Source organism: Amblyomma maculatum, chromosome 11, assembly GCF_055883805.1.
Source record: "Amblyomma maculatum isolate TAMU_Amacu chromosome 11, ASM5588380v1, whole genome shotgun sequence".
In the NCBI taxonomy this organism is placed as follows: domain Eukaryota; kingdom Metazoa; phylum Arthropoda; class Arachnida; order Ixodida; family Ixodidae; genus Amblyomma; species Amblyomma maculatum.
This window is the reverse complement of record NC_139354.1, coordinates 42,344,692-42,362,565: the sequence shown is the minus strand read 5'-3', so window position 1 is coordinate 42,362,565 and position 17,874 is coordinate 42,344,692. Positions and strand designations below refer to the sequence as shown.

The following is a 17,874-nucleotide window of genomic DNA, read 5'->3' as shown; positions in this document are numbered from 1 at the left end:
ACAAACGATAATGAAAGCTTCCTCACGCTTAGCCATTATATGCACATGACTGCTTTCTCGTTCGCGGAACCCTTATTTCAAAGCAGCATTGTCTGGCAAATCTAGCACATATTCGTCCTAGAAACGAACAAGAGCTCACCGTGTCTACTATCGCCTGCTTTTCTGTTTTCCGCATTTGCCGAAAAGAGATAATAGCCCCGTCGCTATACTCAGCGCCCTCGCTGGGCACAACCAGGCTTCGCACGCGTGAAACCGCAGCCCGCACATCATACGCGCCTAGTTTTTATCATCCAACGGGCGAGAGTGAGGGTGCGAAGTTACGCCAGCTGTTGTACCCTCGTAGCTGACGAGCACCGACAAGCCATAGCGAGCGCAACGCCGCCACACGGCCGCGCGCTTGCTCCGGCAGTCTTCGGAGCAGCCTGGTTACTTTTGGCAAAGACGGTACACATCTGCATGCCGTTCGTTGAGAGTCGTTTTCAACCGAGAAGGGAGACAACACTGTGCCTTTCTTTCCCCAAAAACGAAACCAACCAAAGACGTTTAACACTTTACCAAACTCTGCGTTTGTCTCCCAATGCCAGAAGTTCGCGGAATGAAATGGTGGTGTTAAATACCTTATGGCTTCCTCTTAATTTTTTTTATTCTGTCTTCGCTTGCATACGTCAAGTGTCAAAGCGGCTTCGGCCCCAAAAATACGTGGGCGCAAACATACGTATGCGGGTGGTAGTGGTACTGTACCAAAATAAACAAAACAAAAACAGAGCTCATTCCGACGTGCGGGAAAGCATGCTACCGCGATAGGCTCGTATTATGTGCGAAAGAGGGCTCAGCGCTGCAATGAGGTCCATTCGTTCCAAGGCGTTCATACTGCCCATACATATGGCGTTCGAATTTGGCCGACGCAATAAAAGTCCTGTTTACATGGACCCGATAGCAGAGGGTCGAGTTGAGGAGTTGAGTTGAGTAGACTCGACCCTACCGGGTTTACATAAACCCGATCCCACGAGCGCAGAACCGGCTCTGGCCGAGCGGCGATTACGGCGGCACCTCGCGTCGCGGCGAATAACTAGCAGACGGCACCCGAGTCTGGTTTTTATCGCGTGCAACTCTAGCGTTTTCTGTACTGTTCTCCTCTCCCACTGTTCCCCGACTCAACCCGACAAAGTTTACATGCTTCCTGCAGCGGGGTCGAGTCCAGTCAACCGACCCCCTGCGCGGGAGTTGACTGGACTCGACCTGTCGTCTTCTCGACCCGATCCGACGGGGTTTTCATGAACCCGGTAACCGATTTTTGGCCTGATCATCATCATCATCATCATCATCAGCCTGATTATACCCACTGCAGGGCGAAGGCCTCTCCCATATTTCTCCACTTAACCCGGTTCTGTGCTACCTGCATCCACTTGACCCCTGCAAACTTCTTAATCTCATCCGCCCACCTAACTTTCTGCCGCCCCCTGCTACGCTTTCCTTCCCTTGGAATCCAGTTTGTTACCCTCAGCGACCATCGGTTATCCTCTCTTCGCACTACATGTCCTGCCCATGTCCATTTCTTCTTCTTAATTTCCACTAGAATGTCGGTAACTTGAGTTATTTCTCTGACCTACTCTGCACGCTTTCTATCTCTTAATGTTATCCCTACCATTTTTCGTTCCATAGCTCTCTGGGTTGTCCTCAACTTAAGTAGAACTCTCTTGGTTAGCCTCCACGTTTCAGCCCCATAGGTGAGTACAGGCAAGATGCAACTGTTGTATACTTTCCTCTTGAGCGATACCGGTAAGCTGCTAGTCATAATCTGCGAGTGCTTGCCAAATGCGCTCCATCCTAATCTTATTCTTCTTGTTATTTCTTTTTCATGGTCCGGATCTGCGGTTACTACCTGTCCTAAGTAGATATATTCGCCTACTACTTCCAGTATTTCGCTACCTAATGTAAACTCCTGTTCCTTCCCGAGGCTGTTGAACATTACCTTAGTCTTCTGCATACTGATTTTCAAGCCTACCTTTCTACTTTTCCTGTCTAGGTCATCAATCATTATTTGCAGTTCATCCCCCGAGTTGCTTAGCAAGGCAATGTCATCAGCAAATCGCAGATCACTGATGTATTCTCCATCTACCCTTATCCCTAACTGCTCCCATTCCAAGTCTCTGAATACTTCCTCTAAACAAGCTGTGAATAGTACTGGGGAGATTGTGTCTCCTTGCCTAACACCTTTCTTTATGGGAATTTTGTTGCTTTCTTTATGTAGAACTATGGTTGCTGTGCAGCCACTATATATATCTTCTAGCACTTTCACGTACGGCTCGTCTACCCCTTGATTTCGCAATGCCTGCATCACCGCCGAGGTTTCAACTGAGTCAAATGCTTTTTCGTAATCAATGAATGCTATGTACAAGGGCTGGTTATATTCCGAGCATTTTTCTATCACCTGATTGATGGTATGGATATGATCGATAGTAGAGTACCGTTTCCGAAACCCTGCTTGATCCTTTGCTTGATTGCAGTCTAAGGTTGTCCTGATTCTATTAGTGATTACCTTAGTAAATACCTTATACGTAACAGGTATTTACTAAGGTACCTGTTACGTATAAGGTATTTACTAAGGTATTTACTAAGGTATAAGGTATTTGGCCTGATACCTCAACTCAACCCGCTCCTCTCGGGCCCATGTAAACGGCGCCACTAAAGTTAAGCAGGCTTCGGAAATCCTGTCATCATGGCTAATGTCAGATGCGATGGTTCAGGCGCTTGTCACTTCTGTCAACTGAGTTTCGGCGCTGGTTTGTTCGCTGTTGTCATTAGTGGAAAAATTGCAAAGGCTCAGCTACCCGTGGTCAAGTTGCACGAGCGTTAGCCATCGGTCGCAGCTGCGGTCGCTGCCGCTGCTTCGGTCTTGGCTCGCTGCCGCGCTTGGCAAGCTTCTCAGCAATGGACTATAGCCTGGTTTCTCTTTGTACAATGGTCCCGGAGGCCTGTCTGGCGAGGCGGCGGTGTGTCTTCAGCGATAGTGGCTTTCGCTACGCCACGTAGCCCCTTTTTGTTACTCGACCTGGTGGATTCGCTGCCACTACCCTCACAGACTTCGCCCGTACTCGCCCAGATGGAGTATAGATATGAAAGGATAGTGCTCATGTGCATAGGCCAAAGCTGATCAGCCCCGCCTGGGTGGCGCAGTGGTTCTGGCGCTCGAATACTGTTCCCATGGGTTGCGGGATCGAACCTGGCCTCGGCGGCCGCTTTTCGATGGAGACGAAAAGCAAGGCGCCCGTGTGCGATGCCAGTGAACGGTAAAGAACCCCAGGTGGTCGAAATTTTCAGAGCCCTCCACTACGGCGTGTCTTATAGCCTGAGTCGCTTTGGCACATTAAACCCCACAAACCAAACTAAAGCTGATCTGTTCGTTCTGGCGCGGATTCGAAACTCAGTCGCGGCAGTTTTTTTGCGCTGCAGCTGTGGCCAGTCGCCGACGATACTAGCGCATGCGCAGTACCTAGCTTGCGCAAATGATTGACCTTGGCGAATGAAGACGGCGATGTTTGCAAGTTTTCGGATCCAAACGGCCTTGAGGTTTGACATGAGAGAAGTAGAGCATACATTCTAAAGCGATAACTTCCTATTGAAATGAAAATAGTCATGCAGTGACTATACTGATTTTATTTCACTCCCCCCTCGTCCTCGTACAGATCCATGCCGAGCTATTCAACAACCACATGGTTAACTCCATCACGTATAACGCGCAAACGGCACCGCATCGTTGTTTCCTACGAATATTCATTTTATACGAATATTTGCACAAGTAGAGCACTACCACACAAATACAGGTTATCCCAGATATGTCGAGCTTAAAGCGGATCACAAGATAATTAGATATGTTAGAAGTTTGATATCTAAAACATGACAAAAGATAAACATATCTGTAACCCAGAAACTTGAATACGGTGCACCCACTTTAGCGGCGCGCTTACCACAGCGACGTGCTTGTGATTAGGCCTAACTCAGTTCGTATCGATGCCATAGCGGACGGTGCTCTAAAATGTTTGTATCGATGCCATAGTGACCATGTCTTATTTTGCTACCGGTGCACTGTAAACACAATAGCATCTTAATCAAAATTATGTTGAAGTTGATTTATGCATCATCTTTAACAAATGAGGCCACGCGCGAACCATCCCAACCTTTGGCCAGCAGGGTCGGCATCACGGCATGACAACTGGTTCACCGAACGCCTGCTTTTCTGCAGACAGCAGTGCTATAAGTAGAAAAAGATGTCAAGCCGGCTACCCTCGAACAAATCTACCGTTCACCACGTCAAATGGCTTGACAGCTCCCTAACGCTGCCAGCAGCTGCCCAGGGACGATGAGCAGTCAATCTGGCTTCGTGCGCGAGAAATGATAACGCGAACTCCATTTAAGAAGGCGCTACTTGGAAGCTTGCGGCACGTAGTTCGATATATAGAATGTTTCGCTAACGTTAGTTCGATAAACGCGAACAGCATCGCCAAACATTTGCATGGGGTTTTCAAATGAATATTTCAGCGGTTTCGTATGCGATACAAGCTTGTGTATCGTATGAGGGACACCAACAACGTGAGGCCTTAATGTGAACCTGGGTACCTCAGTCCCTTTTTACCCTTTGGCCTGCGGGTACACCTTTAAAGTCGGCATCAGTGTTCCGAAAGCAGTCATATCTCGACGCTGGATATGAATATTAGGTTTCATGGTGAAAAAGGCGATGCTCGTTATTATAGAATCCCGTAGATAATACTGCGGCGTGTAAAGAGCTTAACTCAAGTTAACGGTGATATGAAATAGTAACGAATGGCGTTGCAGCTCTATAACAGGTCAATAACGAGAGTGTCAGACCATTCCTATTCATAGTAAAGTTCAGCTGGCACATTGTCAGCTTAGAATTATTTTATGCCTTTTTAAATGAACGGCTATACAATAACACAGCAGCAGAAATGAAGATAGAATGTTTTGCGATTATAGCGCTTAAAAGAAAGGCCGTGTGCAGAGTCACACAAGCTTGGCCAACGCCAGTGGCACTCCGATGGCTGGAAAAAATTAGTGTGCTGGACAGAAGGTGCCGCCTGCGGACCGGTCCCCTTGCGACAAACATGGGAACGCCCTCGAACTATCGCCATCGATGTGTTCGCGGACTGTGGGATTGCGAGGTGCGATTACACTTCTCCAGTTGTTTCCCATTGTGGTTAATGTTTTTTTTGTCGCTGTACCCCTGGCAGTTGTAAAATTGATGCTTTCGGATTCATCTACCGCTCGCTTTAACTTGCCATATGCACAGCTCGTTTTCAGCATAGTCACAGCGCAGTCAGTGTGCTACTGGGATGGCTAGTTAAGGTTGAGGGGCAGCCTTGGCGCATTAAAACTTTAAACATGTAATTAAGAAGTGAGACTTTATCTGGGAGCTTTTGAAACGAATATTATCTGTACATTCTGTGGTAAGTACCAACGCGACGTGTTTCGTTTTAAGACGTGGACATTGCATGCCCTCTACGAAATTGGCCGCCTCACATCTCTTTCTCTCCCGTCTTCTTCACAGATTAACGGGCAAGACGTGTCCCAAGCGACCCACGAGTGTGTGGTCAACATCATCCGGCAGCAGGGCGACCTGATCGCCATGACGGTGGTCTCCGTCTCCGGTTCTGTGCCGGGGGCCACCGGACCGCCACAGCAAACCTCCTCCTCGGCGCCCTCGTCGGCGCCCGGCTCGGAGGCTGGCGCGGCTCCCACGAGCAGCACCGTGACGCCGCCGGCGCCGCAGGCCAATGGCTCCATCGTCGGCGGGTACCGGCAGTGCGCCACGCTGCCCCGCAAGCTGTCGGCGAAGAAGGCCCCAGCCCCTCCCAAGAGGGACCCCAAGACGACCCTCTCCGTGGGAAGGGCTAGGGCGAAGTCCATGGTCGCAGGACTCACGGATATTGGTACGTGTGCGGAGTTCTTTTGAGCGCTGCTTTCTGGCGTCGATCGTCATGAAACAGGTCCTTCATTCTTGGGAAAGAGAAAGCTTGTCAGGAATGGTCAGCGCAGATGCTCACAAGCTTTGAAGTTTTTATTGCGCCACACAGCTTAGATATTTACTTAGGGTCTTGGTATAACGGATGGGGCAATGAAAAATTTGAGGAAAGGACCCAACATCTATTTCCGCGTGTACAGGCTCATGTCGAAGGATCATTAAACTTTGGCGGACGACTGGAACTCTGGAAAACCTCAGGGCAGTTTTAGGCAACATGACAATTGTACTTGTCGATAAGACATGGCATGAGAATTTACGGGCGCACCGAGGACAAAGAAGGAGCACAGGAGACACACGAGGTCGTAGCCTTCCCTCTCCCTTCCTGCGCTCTAAAGGTTCATGTTTAATAGAGAGTTTTAGTTTACCATGATCCTTAATCCTCTACCGTGATCCGCTACCGCGCGTTTCACAGCGTATGCCCAGATCCCCCTGACGCTGATAGAACCATTTACTGGATGTCAGCACATATACCTGCCGCGTTGAAACCAACCAGCTTGTGCGCCCCGCCCAAGCACGGTAGAAGGTCATGGTGACGGATCGCGGATAACGGTAAACTAAATCTTTCTAATAGTATCTACATATGTGATTTACCTCGCTAGAGACGTGAACTGTGCAGTACCACTCTTTTCTGCGCAATCGACGATACTTTGCAGGTAAGCTTTCGAGCCGCCAATTTATGTGATGTGTGTGGCTTCTTTTTTATGATCGTGAACATTTGCCCGCCGTATCGGGCATATTCCGTTCCCATTTCATCACTTCAGTCTCAAGGGGAGAGCCCTGCAGCATGGCTCATAAGGAAATGCCCTCTGTGCCTCCCACAGAAAAAAAACAACATGGCCATTAAGCTTTTGGGAGAAGACTCGTGTATGACAAACGTTCATTGTGTTTTGTGTGTTGGCTGCACATGTTTTTTTTTATTTTAATACGGATCTACGTGACTCCAGCATGTCACATGCTGTGTAAATGAGCAACAGCAAAACAAATTTACGCTTCTCTTGCCTTGAAGTGCTGTATATACTACTAAGGTCTGCGATGAACTTTTGCTGGATTTTGTATGTTTCTAAATTTGCAGGAAATGCATCATGCATTTTGAAGCCTTGAATTCTGACATACGAGGACCACAGCGCAGCCATCATTTATGAGAGGCTCTTGAAAACACATTCCGATGTCCTAGTCATATTGGTACCTGGCTGATGTGATTACACAGTAAACAACTAAAACAAAAGGGTGGACAAGAAGTCTGTTGTGTTAGAAAGTGCTTGATTTATCCATGACTGGGTCACTATGGACAACTCACCTTGAATTGTGAGTGAGTCTACTATCGATGCATCTCACCTTCAACAGAGCTTACAAAGGGAGCTTGGAAGCCATTGTTTTTTCTGCAGAAATGAATTTATTGGTTATAATTTAATACATCTGTCTAAGGTATAAAATTGAGGGTACCAAAATCAAATGCCTACCCTGCATAGATTAATGTAACATAAAATAATTAGCAGCAAGACTACTGCATGCGTTAAATTCCTTACAATGAAGGTATAACAATACTAACAGAGATGTGGCGAAACTGTAATCACAATTGTGCTAGAATTTAAAAACATAAGAGAATGCATCAATTTTGAATTGGAAAGACCTTCAGGTTATTTTTGAAAGCGTATGATGATGAAGCTTTCAATGAAAGTGGCAATGTGTAAGTAGACGTCATTTTGCCGTAATTTGTATGGACTTTACGAAGTAAAAAACTTTCTAGCTGCAAATCTAATGGAGTTCTGTTTAGTCAACGAGATTTGATTATCAATCAGCAGTTTAAGGTGTGATATAATAACTTCGAGATCATTGTCCCAAGATGATACAGAAAGAGATGGAGCAATGGGGTGCCGTGATTGTGTAGGAAGGAGAGAGAATGAGACAGTGCCATTAAGTTGCATATGCTTTCATTACTAACAAAAATTCTTTGTTCTTTCGCTACAGAGGTCCTGGACCGGACACTAAACGAATACGACTCCGAGGGTCGCTCCACTAAGAGCAGCTCCATCGAAAGCATACCGAAACAGAACGGAGCCTCCGCGCCCGTCTCGACCAATGCAAGCGCGCCCGCGAGTGCAACGGTTGGCTCAGAGGCACCCAAGACGGCTTCGATTCGCAGCCGACCCTCCCGCATGACAGCCGCCGAACTCGAAGAGTTCCTTACACGTCAGAGCGCTGAGCGCAAACCGCGCGTGTTCGGCAGCGTCGCCGCCATGAAGAGGGCCGCCCGCGGAGCGGGCCAGACCAACCTCAAGGACTTCAACAGCGAACCAGAGTTGAACGCAGCTGAACCAGACCTCGCCCGAAGACGGAGTCGGAGTCAAGAGAACCTCGCCATCTACGGCGAGGCCTGGAAGAAGATGGAAGAGATCTGGAAGAAGCCCACGGCACGCATATACGCCGAGACAAGCGTTAAACAGCAGCCGCCCAGCGCGGCACCACCTCCAGCGGAGCAAGCTAGTCAGAGCTCGCGGAAGCCTCCCCCGAGCCACCCTCCTCCTCCGCCGCCTGTGGGCCAAATGCTGAAGGTTGATGTTTCGAACGCGATCGGCGACTACGCCAACGTGGACGGCATCCCGGACTCCAAGGTCATGTCCAGTTTCAGGCCCGGAGACAGCGCCAAGCTGTACGCGTCTCCCGAGTCCCTGACTCACGTTGCGTACAAGACGAGCGCCGAGGCTCGTGGCGGTGCGCGGCCAGGCAGAACTCCAGCCCCGCCCGGGTCTGGTACACGGTCCCAGTCGCTGCCACCGAGGATTCAGAACAGAGAACCGTCGGAAACTCGCGAGAACGTGGTCTACTCTACGTTCAGAGTGGTGCAGCCTACGCCTGACACGGGGACACTGCGAGGGGGCACCAAAACAAAGAAGGTCAGAGGACCTGCGGCTGTTCAAGAAGAACCGCCACCGCCTCCGGAAAAGCCACCATACATTCCCGAGCCGGACTACGACAGCAGCGACGAAGAAGAGCAGCGGGCCTCAAAAACGCAGAAGTCTGGAGATATGGGGACGTTCAAGGCTCCCGGAGGTTCCAGGCGCGACGAGGCGCCTCCGCCACCGGAGAGGGCTCCAACGACAACGACGACGATAACGACGACGATCCCAGCGCGCCATGAACCAGACGCGAAGGTGATCGCAGCCAAAAGTCACACGCTCGAGCCCCGATCGTCCAGGGCTCAAGAAACCATCATTCACATCAAGAGGGACCCACTGGAGTCCGAAAAGCTTGTCCTGGAGGTGTCCGCGGGATCGGTGCGCGACAACATCAGCGCCTTCGAGAAGCGAAGCGCGGGCAGTAACACAGCACCGAGGCCCTCGAAGCACTCAGGACACAAGGATCATCACCTTCACGATGAACCGGAGAACAGTTCCAGCGGCGTGTCGTCGGATGTTGAGGTGGAGCGGCAGGACCTCCGGTCTTACGACCAGGCCGCCCTGTCCAAGCGACTCAGCGCCTACTACCTCCAGCGACGGCAGTCCGCCGAGAACCTCGTTCCCCCAGCTGCTACCGCTGCGCCTGTGGTTTCGAACTTCGATTCCAACCTCAACCAGAGGAACATGCAAGGGCGGCAACAGGTGGTACCGCCGGTGTCAGCAGCATCAATGACGTCTTCTATGATGGCCAACCAGGCCGTGCGGAAACCTCAAGCCGACAAGGCCGTGTTGGGCGGCATTCCCAAGAAGACGCTCAAAATCCGGCTGGACCAGAAGGTTCACGCGACTAGGAGAGCGGAGGGAGCGCGCGCGACCGACGCCGCCGCCGACTGCTCGAACCTCAAACGCAGCATAGACGAGAGCCTGCAGTTCATCAGGCTCCAGGTTGACTCACTCGGCCTCTCGGCCGTCAACGAGGCCGACCTCCTCACCGAACTGGTCCCTCCACCACCCGAATTCTCGCACGGACTGCGGCCTCAACAGGCTGAGCCCATCGCCCCGCCGCCACCCGAGTTCTCGGACGAGTACCACCGCCGCTTCGACCATCAGCCGCCGCAGCAGCAGCATCACCACCAGCCGCAACAGCTGCCGCCGCACCACCCCCAGTCGCAGCAGATGGCGCGCCACTCGGCCGCCCTTTACCACCAGCTGAATCAGTCGCAACAGCAGCAGCACCTGCCAGCAGCGTACTGCCGCTACAACGGCTCTCCGCAGCACCATGCAGCCACGCTGCGGCCGACAAGCTCGGCGCACCACCATCCGCGGCCGACAGTGCACGACGTCTATCGTCCGGGTTACGGGACACTGGGACGCCGGACCGACCCCCAGGTCTTGGTCGTCCCAATCGAACGGCAGGCCGGGGACCTGGCCCGATTGAAGTCTGTCCAGCGGGAATTCAGGCAGAAGCCCCTTGTCGAATGGAGCGCCAGGGACGTGAGCGACTGGCTGGAGTCATTGTTTCTCCAGGAGTACAGACCGCGATTCGTCGAGGCCGGCATCACGGGGGTGAAGTTGGCGAACATGGACTCCAACGACTTCATGGGGCTGGGGGTGAAGCAGGTTGGCCACAGAGTCAACATGGAGCGTTCTCTGAGGCGCTACATGAAGTAGGCATTCCTTCGTACCTGCCGAACACTTAGCTTGCCGGACGCGGTTTTGTAGTTGATAGCGCCATGGTTACGAGTTGAGCCAATCAGACTGACATTGACTACATCTAGAGAGTGCTTAGCGAGGTGTGCGATGCGAAGATCAGTGAAGTAGACAGTGGTGCAGCGTTTTTAAGTCTGTCTTTGGAGATTTAAAGAAAACAAGATTTTGTTATCTTGCCGCTAATAACACGATTTTAAAAATTACTAAAACGACAAAGCATGACAGATGTGCCCTGTGCGTTTCCCACAGCCTGTTAAAACGCTGTTAACCTGTCTGAGCTACCTTGATATGAAGACAGCTAGCCACACTCGGGCGCACTGTACAAATAGTAGCCGAACTATTCTAACGATATTAAAGCCTCGCTACTTGCGCCGTCGCATGCACTCTCTAAGTGAAGTTGATTGTGGTTCCTGCCCGCTCATTGAGATCGCTGCGCGGACACAAAACTGTTTGAGGTTTTCGCAATGTGCTCAGTCCCTTGCGAATGGCGATTTGTGTCAGGGCGGCGATTCAACTACAATAGCGGTGCTGAAGCGCGTTGAAGTAGTATTTCCTGTTTGAGGACATTGAAAAGGCCCTCTTTGCCAGAGGTGTGACTGCAAGCTAGTAATTTATTTCGCTTTGGATGCTTCTACAGTTGTCTACAATACAAAGCGGAACAGCTGGGTCTCTGCGAACCTTATTCTGTGTAATGAAAAAGGGCGTATCCTGGTTGTTTGAAAATATACGCCATTTCTAAGTATTCGAAAAAGAAAAAACGAAAAGAACAACGTAATGCTCGACGAAAGATGTCGACACCTGCCCTTGTTCCTATTTATATTGCGGCCAACTGAATGCGAGTTAGCACTTGGTATACACTTGCCGCCTGTGCCGTAGCTTTTTGTAAATAGTGTGTAGGTTCCGTCATAACCCTCGCCACTATCACATGCTGCTTGACGTTTTAGTTGCGCCTACGCCTTTTGTGTAAACTAAGTTTCGTTGTGATGTGCAATCTGTTGGTACGTTTTGTCTTGCCGGAGTAATTTATCGATAATATATTACCTTGCTTGTTCCTGTATAATGGAGTGTGATATTGTGTCCAAACTTGTTGCCATGTTGTGCGCGTGTGGTGATCACAGCAACGATGTCAACGTGAGGAGTACAATCGACCAACTTTTCCTTTGACTGTTGTGTGAAAAAAGTGTTGTGGTGAATCCGATGCGCCAGCATAAAATTCTTTTCCTAAGTTTTGCGGAAATCTACACTGCATACCAAAGCTTTGTAATCACCACGCTGAACTTGCGTATTTTGTCACACCATTCTTTGCGGTCATCTGCTGTATAATTTATTAAGTTTAAAACCTTAGACGGCAACTGAAAATTCAACTAATCATTCACTTCTGGTCTTGCACCTGCTAGGACCATCTACATGTTTTTTTTTTAGAGCACTTCAACATGAACCTGTGTACAAGAAATGGGCTGACCTGCTCACGGTTGTACCAACTCAGGACGCCAATTTTTCTATCTCACCACTGCAGATAAGAGCCTACAATACTGCCTGTACGCGACTATTGGCTCAATATGCCTTGCTTTTAGGTCAACTAATGGCTAACCATGAAACAGCCAAAGAGACGTCCTCCATTTGCAATCGTTTTAACCATTCCCGTGTACGAAAAGGTTTGTTTTTGACCTCGTTCATCGATAAAAATAAGCGAGGAGCTTGGTGGCGACTGTTGGCTTTCTGAAAGCTATGCTTAGGAATTCATCTCATGGTGACAGAAGAAACTGATGTCTTTTATTACCACTGTCATCTCTTGCATCTTGCTGAAGATGAATTTGTCAGTTGTAGCCATGCTGTTCAGGAACTCCTATAAAACAATATCTGTTCAATCAGAAGCACTATGACATTGATGCTGAACAACACTGTATACACAAAACGTAGAAACTCATCGTGAACTTCTGGTATCTACCTTCTTTCACTGCGCAGAGTTCGTGTCAGGATCGTTATCAGCTTTTTAGTACCTAACGTCCCTTAATCAAGAATGGAAAGATTACCCTCAAGTTGTGTCCAGCGTGCTACTTTATAGTGAGCGTCTGAAAAAATGAAGCTTTTTGCTAAACGACACCAGTAACACTACCGAGGGGAGTCCTTTCCTGGATTTTGTTCTTCTATAGGGAAAGAAAAAAAAAATGTTCGAGTAGGCGCGGAGATTTCCGTTGAAAATCTTCACCGCCACATAGGCGTGTGTCGGTCCAAACACACAGTTCGCGGCGCAAGCGCTTGACACTTATGATAAGCGTGCCGCTGACAATGCTCAATTCACCAAAGATACGGGGCCGGATTCGCGCAGAAATGTATGGGGGCTGATGAAAGGAGACTGTCGCGCAATTTCTGCGAGCCATTAAAAAGCTCTTTTCCAAGAGCGGGGAATTTGGCGCCAAGCACTGTGTATCGCGGGGCACGAAAATATATGGACCTTTCAGTAAACTGGACCTAGGCATGTAAGACAGAAAATAAAAGGTGGATGAGGGAGGCGCACCAAAGACATATGAACGACCAAAGTAATAGACGTGTGCGCCAAAAGCAGAACCGTTAAACGGACTGATTAATGAACGCGATGATTAGCAAATCGACCTATCTGCAGAACCCACATGCATGCACGTAGACATACAGTACGGTCTACTGTTAAAGAGAACAGGATACAGCCACGGTGCACTGTTATAGAGAACATGACACCACGTGGCTGCAATGCCTTGCAGAGTTCTACCGCGAGAATCGGCGACTAAAAATGACGCAAGGTGCTTGCAGTGACAATTGCTGACTACTATTTTCCATCATGCATATGGTGATCTCCATTCTCGGCATTTGTCGGTGGCAGCGCTATGCGAACGCACGTTCCCTTTAACAATGGACTGTACTGTACATGTCTACAGCAGATTTCAAGCAGGCGAAGGAAGGCACACTCGGAAAGACGGGTAAACCAACTGGAAGACATCCGGATGACCATACTTACAGGTCGGGACATGCTTGAGCGGGTAAAAAAAAGGCGATGTGGTCATCAAATACCGTATTAATGGTGTACGAGACGATCTGCTGTGGTTTCTACTGTGTCCAGACAGCTTCGTTTAGTGCAGGTTTCTTCGTGTCATGTGATATGCCTTAGAAAGAACTCCGACCGTCAAAGCACGGTCAGGAGAAGTCAAATTTGTTGGCGAATCGAAAAGCCCCATGTCTCTGGATAAACGGTTGCAAAGTAGTGAAGTATGCGTTACGCATCGCCGAAACCGTGTGCTGGTTTGCACGAGTGAAAGATTTTGCCTGTCCTCTTGTGCCGCCGAACATCAACGGGATGGCATTCAGAGTGTGTGTGTGTGAAACTAAAATGCTTTTCTTCCTCATTACTCCTGTGCTGTTTCTTCGAGTGCATGTTGGTGCCCTGATTGATCGCTTTCTAGCTGTAATGGTTGAAATGTTAGGACTGCTTGAACGGCTTCTCATACCAAGTTGGAAAGAGAGCACGTCGAAATCGTTCCCCATAAGGGGCTCTGCTGTCGGAATGGGTTTCAGTTGTTAAACGACCTACCTGCCCTTTTCTGAGTTTTGTATCGGATTTTGTATCGGATCAGGAGTAGAGGTAAAAGAAATCTGGCATGCAAATGCTGAATAGCACAGTGAACCATTTTTTTTTTGCATCGTGTGCCATGTCTTTGCAAGAGACAGATATTTCCAGATTTTTCGCTGACAAAAACTCGCTCTTCTTCTCGCTGCGTTGTGTTCACCTGTTTCTTTCCGATGTTATTTCCTGTTGTTTGCATTCATGACGTTTAAGACGACCGCAGTTGCGAAACATTTAATTTGCTTTAATGTACATTGCGGATTTCGCAAGAAGTGGTGAGGTTACCATTAAAGTCGTACTTTACAAACTAGACAACAAGGAAATTTTAAATTCGAACTGAAGCGCAGAGATATGTGTCAGACGTGATGATACAGTCCTCAAGCCAAACTGCGGTAGTTTGTTTTAGTTAACTGGCGAAGTTTAACTTATCGAAATCCGGCTATTCTCAAGCGCTTCGTAGAGCGCTAAAAATCTGGTGCAGACTTTTTCAAGAGGGAATAGGGCTAACCAATATGTGATTTGGAAACGATAAAGTTTCGAAATTAACATATGCATGTGTGTATAATGTTCCCATGATGGTCTCTTTTTTTATAGTCTGAATTCCTAGCGGTGAAGAAACGTGGTGATGGTACACCATTTTTGGAGCCGTGGCGCTTTAAAGATGTAGTCGGAGTGATGTTAGAGACGTTCTCCCTGAGTGCTTTCTTTTAAACAGCGCAGTCATGCACTTTATGGACGAGGACACATCGAAGAGCAGATCGAAGACTGCGGATACCGCTGGTCTTCTTCGCGCGGGGGAATGATATTGAACATGCAAGGGTCAGCTCATAAAGTGTGTTGTAGTTCAGTTTCTTACGGCTTTGTTGTGCAATACTGTTACATAGTTTCGGTTTATTTCCCCGTGTAGCGGACGCATATCTCACCCACCTGTATAGCATTATCATATCGGAGATGATATCTTTCGCCTGTTTCGTTTTACCCGTGTAATTTAGTTCATGTGTTGTTTATGTGTTCATGTGGCTCATCTGTGCTGCTCCCTTTCTAAATCAAGCTTTGGTTCAACGTCAACGCGAATTTATTGCGTTAGAGCAGAATATTAGGCAGCCCTGCCTGTTGAAAAGGGAAATGCGTGTAGTGCGACGCAGTTTTAAATATATCGTCTCCGCCTGTACATATGAACGCCGAGCAATTGATGAGAGTGTTGCCATGCATCGAAGTCTCGCGGATTGATTTGCGGTGGCATTGTACATAAATATCTTATCCGGTGCGTGAATGTGTATATGTAATATGTAAACACATATTACAGCATAAAATCGATTTAAAATATTACCAGCGTTGTCTTTATTTCTCATTTCTTTTACGGAAAGTGGTCTATCGGAACGCTTTTTTTTTCTGCTGTTTCACTGCCGTTTTACCATTGGTCGGAGTGGTTTGTGACGTCATGACTGGAAAATGAGTGACTCCCCTCAAAAGACGCGACAGCCTGGAAATTGCCACTGAAAAACCAAAAGTTCTACAGGGCAATAACCTCATAAAATCTCATTTAATCGCATAGAGTCTCATACGGTGCACATCATTATCATAAAATATAGTACATAATTTATGATAATGTACGAGAAACTATGAGAACTTATGCAATTATATGCGACTTGTACGTGATTTTTTATGTGAATTGAGTGAGGTTGTGTGAGAAAATGTGAGGTTATGGCCCGTTACAGTTTTTTGAGTAGGTGAGTGCGACGTGACTCGGTAAACAAGAAATTACTCGTAGCGCTAGCAAGCTGCTATCAGTTACAGGCTGTGACATGTTGCCCTTTTTTAGATAGGTCACGAGCGCTTAATAATGATCAAGCGGCATTAGAGCGCAGAAAAACTGCCCGTCGGTCTTAGTGTTACCGTACCAATATAAAAGTTGCGAAATGAACCATACAAAAAAATCACGGGACTATATATACATAAACGTAAAGGAGATGACGGCGCGGCATAAGTGTCCCTTAAATTGTTTCCGGGCATCGAAATCACTAAACCTGAAGACAGTACACAGAAAGCTGAAACTGACTTCCTCCACCTTTCCGTTGGATGTAATTTCCTAAAACTGTTCGGTTATCGTGGGTACATTTGCACTCCTCTATCTCTTTGCATCAGATATATGGCAGATTTTAGTACAAAGTTCCAAACCTAGATGATGGTCATTCCAGTGAACAGAGCTTTAATCCTGAACGCTTTTATAAGCGGAAAAATAAAAGTCTTGAGGAAATATGGCAGAAAATCCCTCGAACCTATGTCGCCGTGCCCTGATCACGGGCAGATTCCGCAGTGATCTCGGATGATGATGATGAAAACATTTATTGATATTGGCTTAAATTAAGGGAAGCTCAGTAAATTTTTATTATCATCATCTGGGAAAATTTTTTCAATACACGCGAGAACGTAAGGGCCCCGTGGTGAAGAAAAATTGGTGTCGGCGTTGTTGTCCGTTTTAAAGTGAAAATCCACGAATAATGAATAAAAAGGTGAAAAATATCCCGTGTGTGTAAAGCTATTGCGTAATTAACAGTGGAGTCCCCTCAGCGTTGCATCCACGCAGAGCGCGTTCCGCTGAACGTGCACGGGGACGCATCAACATAAGAAGCGGCGTTCCAGCTAACCGCTGACGTCATCGCTCGGAAAGCCATAAGAGAAAATATATAAAAAATAACAATAAAAACTGAGATAAGTTGGTTTTGGATTGCCCCGCCTGGGTGGTGCAGTGGTAAGATGCCCGACTACTGTGCCGGAGTACACGGGTTCGATCCCGACCTGGGGGGCTGCGTTTCGATGGAGGTGAAGCGAAGAGGCGTCGTGTGCTGTGCGATGTCAGCGCAAGAATCCCCAGGTGGTCGAAATTACTCCGTAGCCCTCCACTACAGCTCCTCTTTCTCTCCATCCACTTTCACTTCCACCTTCCTCTCTTCCCTTACGGCGCGCTTCAGGTGTCCACAGAAACAAGTGTGACAGATACGGCGCCTTCCTGTGAACCAATTATTATTATTATTATTATTATTATTGGTTTTGGATTTGTAGGGTTTAACGTCTGGAGATGGGTCGCTCAGGAGCGAGCCGAATCTTTCGAGTGGCTCTTTCTGAACAGCAGGTGAGCGGCGGCTCAATTAAATTGAGCGGGCGGCTCATTTGGTGAGCCGGTTCTCTCGTTCAGTGATCTGATCTGTGCCAAACGGTTCTTTGGGTTGGTTGGTTCATAGGAAGGGAAAGGCGCAGTATCTGTCACACTTGCTCTGTGGACCCCTGAACCGCGCCGTAAGGGAAGGGATGAAGGTGGGAGAGAAAGTGGAAAGAGAGAAAGAGGAGCCATAATGGAGGGCTACGGAGTAATTTCGACCACCTGGGGATCTTTAACGTGCGCTGACATCGCACAGCACACGGACGCCACTTCGTTTTGCCTCCATCGAAACGCAGCCGCCGAGGCCAGCCGATCTTTCTTTCTGTGCGACTTCGGCGCCATCTGTTAGCGCTGCAAGAAAGCAACTGCACTCCCGCATGGCCTCCAAGATCACTCCCGCGCACGCGTTTCTCTCACGCGGGCGCGTTTCGCTCATGCCTCCCGCTCTTCCTCGCAAACACCCGCTCACATCCCC

At 48.4% G+C, this 17,874-nt stretch overlaps 1 protein-coding gene across 3 annotated transcripts in view; it reads left to right on the top strand.

Moving 5' to 3' along the window:
- The window catches only part of Prosap (SH3 and multiple ankyrin repeat domains prosap), a 179,984-nt gene extending 164,416 nt beyond the window's left edge, over positions 1-15,568 (top strand). For all 3 annotated transcript variants that reach the window (XM_084583538.1, XM_084583537.1, XM_084583536.1), the window contains 2 exons: positions 5,564-5,945; positions 8,006-15,568. In XM_084583538.1, coding sequence (XP_084439664.1) covers positions 5,564-5,945; positions 8,006-10,605 — 2,982 coding nt within the window. In that variant the 3' untranslated portion in view covers positions 10,606-15,568. The remainder of the gene's footprint in view (positions 1-5,563; positions 5,946-8,005) is intronic.
- The last annotated feature ends 2,306 nt before the right edge of the window (positions 15,569-17,874 follow it).